General features: G+C 40.8%; 1 protein-coding gene across 1 annotated transcript; it reads left to right on the forward strand.

Moving 5' to 3' along the window:
* Positions 1 to 3,751: 3,751 nt before the first annotated feature.
* Positions 3,752 to 5,167, forward strand: LOC130521157 (uncharacterized). The gene is made up of 3 exons (XM_057024792.1): positions 3,752 to 3,920; positions 4,106 to 4,387; positions 4,467 to 5,167. The coding sequence occupies exons 1-3, from the start codon at positions 3,869 to 3,871 to the stop codon at positions 4,754 to 4,756; spliced, it is 624 nt and encodes a 207-aa protein (XP_056880772.1). The 5' UTR covers positions 3,752 to 3,868; the 3' UTR covers positions 4,757 to 5,167.
* Positions 5,168 to 8,534: the final 3,367 nt, after the last annotated feature.

Genomic DNA, 8,534 nt, shown 5'->3' on the forward strand with positions numbered 1-8,534 from the left:
GGTTGTTTCTCCTCAGCAAAACCCTGAGAGCCTATGAAAACGTGGCAACAGCAAAAACAGAGCAAGATGATCATCAATACAGCAGACTTCACTTCATCCGACAACACACCGATGATCTCTATGCCGCTCTTTCTCCACTGTCTTCTAACTCTCACCACTGCTGACACTGGAAACAACATTAAAAGACATCAAAATATGCAATAGTTTTGTCTTCATTATAATGGTTGTAGTCCTGTGTTGGTGTTACGATCCCAGTTACGTGGTTTAGTTCGCTTTTACTGTGCGCTCTGCGCACTTTGCGCGTTTGGTTCCGTTTTGTCCCGCCCCCGTGATTTGAGTTTCTCTGTGTCAATAGGTGCTGCGCCATGGTCTGTGATTGGCTGGTTCTAGATTGGCGTCCTTTTAAAAACCCTGGGGTGCCACCCAACGAATCCTTCTGGCTCCGTTTTCGTTCTATTTCGTGACTCGGCACGTCAGCGCTACCAGTTTCCACTTCGTTTTGTGATACGCAGTCCGTCGGTTGCAGTTCGCCTGCTTCTGTGGAGAAGCCACTTTTGTCTACTTTTGTAATGTTTGCCATGCAACGTGCCTTTAACTATTGATTAGACCTCTATAATTTAAGTGCTCACTTATTTTTGTATCAACCCCACTTTTGCCATTAAATCTATAATTCACTTATTGATCTTGCGTTATTCCTCGTGCCACCTTCACTTTTCCCTGGTTCACAATTCCATACCCTAGACTGGAACGTGACAGTTGGGTGTTAACGCAGCTCTTAAAGCTCGTATGTATGTGATGGTTTCAGGCCGGGTCACCACAGCTAAAATGAAATCAGATATTTCTGTCCTTGACCTTCTAGCTCACTGCAGCACAACTTGTAATAAAATTGAAGGTACATGCCGACTTTACACCACTGCTGACACTGGAAACAACATTAAAAGACATCTAAATAAGCAATAGTTTTGTCTTCATTATAATGGTTGTAGTCCTGTGTTGGGTGTTAACGCAGCTCTTAAAGGTCGTATGTATGTGATGGTTTCAGGTCGGGTCACCACAGCTAAAATGAAATCAGATATTTCTGTCCTTGACCTTCTAGGTCACTACAGCAACTTTGAAATAAAATGTAAAATACAAGATCATGGAAAATCTATAAAAATGCATGACACAGATGTTTCACTAGAGGTCATTTTTAAACCACAAATAATAGCAGGAAGTGGAGATTTGAAGGTACATGCCGACTTTACAAAGTTCTCTGATACTTGATACTTTGTGAGTTGGCGTTTAGTTAACATCAAAAGCATCATAAGCTTGTAAAACCTCCTGTGGTGTTTGATGACAAAACTAAACGTGCATGAAGTTAATGGTGAGCCTCCAGGTTTTCACTTGTGCTTCTCTCTGCTGAAGGGGTTCTGGGGAAAGGCAGCCACATCTGTGCCTTAAAAGGTACTTCATTGAATCTTTCCTGCTCAGCTGAACATTCTACAATCCCAAAATGGTTCAAGCTGGATGGAACCACGTGGACAGAAGTGTTGGTAAATGGAAGTAGACTAAAACACCAGATATCTAAAGATACCCATCCGACTTTATCAGTCACGGGTTTGACAAAGGACGACAAAACCTCTTACTGCTGCAATGAGATTCCAGAAAACTGCGATAAAGACCCCATTCAGCTCACTGTTACAGGTAAACTTGATGACTGACTAACTTTAAAGAGAAAGGGACGAGTTTGTGCTAATTCTCTGTATCTTTCTCTTCATCTCAGCCCTGCAGGTGAAGGTGTTTCCCACCACAGACGGACAGACGGTAACACTGATGTGCAGCACACCGCCTGTACGCTGACTGACAGACCTGCTGCCTACATCTGGTACAGGAACTCAGAGCTTCTCTATCAAGACAGGTCTCCATGGTACCAGGAGATGGTCACCAGTGACATGATACTCCTGTGCCATCAAAGGCTACGAGGCTCTCAGAGCTCCTGCAGTCACAGTGGGTCAGTTATGTTTCGCTGGCGTTTCAACCACCAAAGTAATCCTGCAGTTTATTTAATCTGAACTTAATCCAGCAACCAGTTCTCTCTCCACCCAGAGTTGGTCTCCTCTACCTGCTTTACGGTGTCCTACAATGATGGGAGAATGTGTTTTTACAACCACACTTCAGTGAAAGGACCCTGCTTCATCACGTACCCCACAGGTTCACTTTCTTCATCACTCACAATCAATCCTCTCACAACACTGATCCTTTCATCATTTTACTCTTCATTTGTTTGTGTTTTGTTACTTTTACGTAGTTCCCATTTACAGTACCCTCGCTTCCATTATCACAGGTTTTCTTCAGTTTATACGTGATATCTGTATTTTTCTACTTTTAACCATGATTCTAATTTTACCATCTTCACTCAGAAATATATGTTGAAAAGACTCCAAGAAGGATCATGTCAAACTGAGCTGTAACACCAGCTGTCCTCCCACAACCACTCAATGGTACAAGAACGGAAAAATGCATATAGACCCATTACAACCGATACCCAACACTTCTCAAGAGAACTTCCTGTGTGCTTTCAGTGGTGTCAAGGAGCTGCAGTCTGATGAAGTCTGTGAGTATCACCAAACCTGTGGCCTGAACATAGAAACAAGATAAAGTTTTGATGTGGTTTTATCATAAATCCTTACTGTTAAAAATATGTAAATATGAATTTGAGATGCAACAGTCAGAAAAAAACATAATTAAAGAATCCACTCAAAAATGTCAAGGTTTAAAGTGAATTTCCTTTGAGTTTCATCAAAACTGACACCGTATTTGCTTTCATCTGTCAGGTGCTGCTGACAAATCCTGCCTGACTGTGAATTATATAAAAAAGAGAATCTGTGCTTTGGAAGGTTCCTCAGTAAACATCTCAAGTAAATATTCCAGTTCAAAATACACAAAATCCAAGGCTAAACACTGGTCTAGAATGATCTGGAATGGTGAGAAGGAGGAGAGAATGAATGTATTGAAAACTGATCATTTTACATATCATGAGGACCAAGAGAAGCAGATTAACACACTGTCAATTAAATCTGTGAAGCAAAGTGACTCAGCAGAATACAGATTCAGGCACCAAGATGACAAAACAAGTCAGAAACCTGGAACTGTTCTGATTGTTACAGGTAAATCTGGATCTTAAAATATAAAACAAGCTTAAATCGAGAGAGCTTTGTATCTGAGCCACATCAAAATACAAGATTTTCTCATTTTGCCATCCAATAAGTAAATAGTTCGAATCAAAATTGAAGTTAAATAAAAGTTATCTTTCATAGGAAATGTGCTAACTTTCATGTAAATTAGTGCTGAAATTTTAGCATGAATGTGTGGAAAACAGCAGAGGCAAAAAATGTTGATCATTTCTACAGTTTTGTGAATCACTTTACATGATAAAGTGCTTTCCTGTCTGAAACATGTGTGAAAATATCTGTTTTCTGCATTTGAATCAGACATAAAAGTCAAGATCAGTCCATCTACAGAGGTGACAGAAGGTGATGGAGTCAAACTGACCTGCAGCACCAGCTGTCCTCTGACCAACAACAAGAACTACATCTGGTACCTGAATGATCAACTTCTACAGCTGCCAGAGCACCAAAACAAACACTGGTTCTGGATGTAGTCACAACTCAGCATGCAGGAAACTACTCCTGTGCTGTGAACACTCAGAGATGCTAGAATAGCAGTTGCCGACCTTACAAAGTTCTCTTCCTGTTTTAACAGATGTGTGTTGAGTTCATAAGAAGAGCGTCAGTAACATACAGTAGATAATACTTGTATGTTTTTACTTTGTTGCCGTTAAAGGCAGTTTCATATTAATCTTAAAACACATTTTAAGTTGAAAACAGCAATGTTTGCAACAAAACTTGTATTTGCCGTTGTTGGTTTCATCCTCAACTCAGGTAGGAATAATTCTTTTGTGCGTTTGTTAAAAAGAATCTATGTTTGATACTTTGTGAGTTGGAGTTTAGTTAACATCAAAAACATAAGCTTGTAAAACCTCCTGTGGTATTTGATGACAAAACTAACAGTACATGAAGTTAATGGTGAGCCTCCAGGTTTTCACTTGTGCTTCTCTCTGCTGAAGGGGTTCTGGGGAAAGGCAGCCGCATCTGTGCCTTAAAAGGTACTTCATTGAATCTATCCTGCTCAGCTGAACATTCTACAATCCCAAAATGGTTCAAGCTGAATGGAACCAAGTGGACAGAAGTGTTAAATGGAAATGGAAATAGTCTAAAACACCAGATATCTAAAGATACCCACCCGACTTTATCAGTCACGGGTTTAACAAAGGACGACAAAACCTCTTACTGCTGCAATGAGAAACCAGAAAACTGCCATGAAGACCACATTCAGCTAACTGTTACAGGTAAACCTGATGACTGACTAACTTTAAAGAGAAAGGGACAAGTTTGTGCTAATTCTCTGTATCTTTCTCTTCATCTCAGCCCTGCAGGTGAAGGTGTTTCCCACCACAGACGGACAGACGGTAACACTGATGTGCAGCACCACCTGTACTCTGACTGACAGACCTGCTGCCTACATCTGGTACAGGAACTCAGAGCTTCTCTATCAAGACAGGTCTCCATGGTACCAGGAGATGGTCACAAGTGACAAAACAGTCAGATACTCCTGCGCCATCAAAGGCTACGAGGCTCTCAGAGCTCCTGCAGTCACAGTGGGTCAGTTATGTTTCGCTGGCATTTCTACCACCAAAGTAATCCTGCAGTTTATTTAATCTTAATTTAATCCAGCAACCAGTTCTCTCTCCACCCAGAGTGGGTCTCATCTACCTGCTTTACGGTGTCCTACAATGATGGGAGAAGGTGTTTGTACAACCACACTTCAGTGAAAGGACCCTGCTCCATCACGTACCCCACAGGTTCACTTTCTCCATCACTCACAATCAATCCTCTCACAACACTGATCCTTTCATCATTTTACTCTTCAATTGTTTGTGTTTTGTTACTGTAACGTAGTTCCCATTTACAGTCCCCTCACTTCCATTATCACAGGTTTTCTTCAGTTTATATGTGTTATCTGTATTTTTCTACTTTTAACCATGATTCTATGTTTACCATCTTCTCTCAGAAATATATGTTGAAAAGACTCCAAGGAAGGATTATGTCAAACTGAGCTGTAAAACCAGCTGGCCAAACACAAACATTCAATGGTACAAGAACAGAGAAATGCTTAAAGACCCATTACAACCAATACCAACATGTCTCAAGACAACTTCCTGTGTGCTGTCAGTGGTGTCAAGGAGCTGCAGTCTGATGAAGTCTGTGAGTATCACCAAACCTGTGGCCTGAACATAGAAACAAGATAAAGTTTTGATGTGGTTTTATCATAAATCCTTACTGTTAAAAATATGTAAATATGAATTTGAGATGCAACAGTAAGAAAAAAATCATAATTAAAGAATCCACTCAAAAATGTCAAGGTTTAAAGTGAATTTCCTTTGAGTTTCATCAAAACTGACACTGTCTTTGCTTTCATCTGTCAGGTGCTGCTGACAAATCCTGCCTGACTGTGAATTATATAAAAAAGAGAATCTGTGCTTTGGAAGGTTCCTCAGTAAACATCTCAAGTAAATATTCCAGTTCAAGCTACACAAAATCCAAGGCTAAACACTGGTCTAGAATAATCTGGAATGGTGAGAAGGAGGAGAGAATGAATGTATTGAAAACTGATCATTTTACATATCATGAGGACCAAGAGAAGCAGATTAACACAATGTCAATTAAATCTGTGAAGCAAAATGACTCAGCAGAATACAGATTCAGGCACCAAGATGACAACACAAGTCAGAAACCCGAACTGTTCTGATTGTTACAGGTAAATCTGGATATTAAAATATAAAACAAGCTTAAATCATCAAGAGAGCTTTGTATCTGAGCCACATCGAAATACAAGATTTTCTCATTTTGCCTTCCAGTAAATAGTTCGAATCAAAACTGAAGTTAAATAAAAGTTATCTTTCATAGGAAATGTGCTAACTTTCATGTAAATTAGTGCTGAAATTTTAGCATGAATGTGTGGAAAACAGCAGAGGCAAAAATTGTTGATCATTTCTACAGTTTTGTGAATCACTTTACATGATAAAGTCTTTTCCTGTCTGAAACGTGTGAAAATATCTGTTTTCTGCATTTGAATCAGACATAAAAGTCAAGATCAGTCCATCTACAGAGGTGACAGAAGGTGATGGAGTCAAACTGACCTGCAGCACCAGCTGTCCTCTGACCAACACAAGAACTACATCTGGTACCTGAATGATCAACTTCTACAGCTGCCAGAGCACCAAAACAAACACCTGGTTCTGGATGCGGTCACAACTCAGCATGCAGGAAACTACTCCTGTGCTGTGAACACTCAGAGAGATGTTAGATCTCCTGAAAAGACACTCAGAGTTCAGAGTTCCTCATTAAAATGGACCCTGACAGCAGCTGCAGGAGTTCGTGTTGCTCTACTGGTCTTCACCTCACTTGTCATCATCTGGATTATGTGGGTGAAAATGGTCACTGTTAAATCAAGAACTGTTTCATTTGTATTATATTGTATATTAACTCAGCACTTTTTGGTTGAAAATCAGAAAAAGCAAGTTTTCCAATCAACATTCAGGACCTGGGATGTCAGACAACATTGAGATGGTAAATATAATACAGTGTTCGATAAATATTTCAAGTTATCACTGAAGACCCCTCCCTCACGTGTTTCTAATTGTATCACAAGTGACTTCAGACTGAAAACACTGAATTGCATCTGGATTTGAGAATAAATCTTGGTGGTTTCTCCTCAGCAAAACCCTGAGAGCCACTATTAAAACGTGGCAACAGCAAAAACAGAGCAAGATGATCATCAATACAGCAGACTTCACTTCACCCGACAACACACCGATGATCTCTATGCCGCTCTTTCTCCACTGTCTTCTAACTCTGTGACGGGTGCAGTTTGGACCCAAAAGCAGCACTCTGGAAAGCTGGACCGTAGTAATGACTTTTATTAACACACGGGCAAACAGGAACTCAGGCAGACAAGGAAACACTGGAAATAGTCCGTTCTTCAGGCTCTGGGCCCGCACAAAGTCTATGGGTTGCAGGCTCGGGGAGTGGGACGAGCAGCAGCGAAGTCGGGGCCGGGCCGAGAAGTCTAAACCAGGTGAGCAGACAGGAACCAGAGATGCTGAGGCAGAAGTCGTAGTCAGGGGCAGAAAGCAGGTAGGTTGTACGGGGAACAGGCAAGGCAGGCAGAACAAAGACAGGCAGGGTCAGTAACGGGTAATCCAGCAGGGAAACAACGCTGGAAAGTCTCGCATGAAAGCAGAAGAACAATCTGGCACTGAGTGAGTGTGAGGCTGGAGAATATATACACTGGTAGGTGAGCTGATTGATGAGTGAGGGCAGGTGTGTGATCAGTGACTGAGAGCAGGTGTGGTGATCAGTGACTGAGAGCAGGTGTGGTGATCAGAGGGTGTGGTGTGAGCAGGGCAGTGGAAAAGTACTGGGACAGGAGGGAACTGGGGAACAGGGGCTGTGACAAACTCTCACCACTGCTGACACTGGAAACAACATTAAAAGACATCTAAATATGCAATAGTTTTGTCTTCATTATAATGGTTGTAGTCCTGTGTTGGGTGTTAATGCAGCTCTTAAAGCTCGTATGTATGTGATGGTTTCAGGCCGGTCACCACAGCTAAAATGAAATCAGATATTTCTGTCCTTCATCTTCTAGCTCACTGCAGCAACTTTGTAATAAAATGTAAAGGACAAGATCATGGAAAATCTATAAAAATGCATGACACGTATGTTTTACTAGAGGTCCTTTTTAAACCACAAATAATAGCAGGAAGTGGAGATTTTAAGGTACATGCCGACTTTACAAAGTTCTCTTCCTGTTTTAACAGATGTGTGTTGAGTTCATAAATAGAGCGTCGGTGACATAGATCATACTTGTATGTTCTTAGTTTGTTGCCATTAAAGGTACTTCATTGAATCTTTCCTGCTCAGCTGAACATTCTACAATCCCAAAATGGTTCAAGCTGAATGGAACCAATGGACAGAAGTGTTGGTAAATGGAAGTAGCCTAAAACACCAGATATCTAAAGATACCCACCCGACTTTATCAGTCACAGGTTTAACAAAGGACGACAAAACCTCTTACTGCTGCAATGAGAAACCAAAAAACTGCGATAAAGACCACATTCAGCTCACTGTTACAGTGAGAAGGAGGAGAGAATGAATGTATGAAAACTGATCATTTTACATATCATGAGGACCAAGAGAAGCAGATTAACACAATGTCAATTAAATCTGTGAAGCAAAATGACTCAGCAGAATACAGATTCAGGCACCAAGATGGCAACACAAGTCAGAAACCCGGAACTGTTCTGATTGTTACAGGTAAATCTGGATATTAAAATATAAAACAAGCTTAAATCGAGAGAGCTTTGTATCTGAGCCACATCAAAATACAAGATTTTCTCATTTTGCCTTCCTGTAAATAGTTCAAATCAAAAG

Source organism: Takifugu flavidus, unplaced genomic scaffold (genome assembly GCF_003711565.1).
Source record: "Takifugu flavidus isolate HTHZ2018 unplaced genomic scaffold, ASM371156v2 ctg742, whole genome shotgun sequence".
Lineage (NCBI taxonomy): Eukaryota > Metazoa > Chordata > Actinopteri > Tetraodontiformes > Tetraodontidae > Takifugu > Takifugu flavidus.

Coding starts and splice junctions, on each gene's coding strand:
- LOC130521157 (XM_057024792.1), top strand. CDS start 3,869: ATGTTTGCAACAAAACTTGTATTTGCCGTTGTTGGTTTCATCCTCAAC. Junction 3,921..4,105: donor TGGTTTCATCCTCAACTCAG/GTAGGAATAATT, acceptor TCTCTGCTGAAG/GGGTTCTGGGGAAAGGCAGC. Junction 4,388..4,466: donor CATTCAGCTAACTGTTACAG/GTAAACCTGATG, acceptor TCTTCATCTCAG/CCCTGCAGGTGAAGGTGTTT.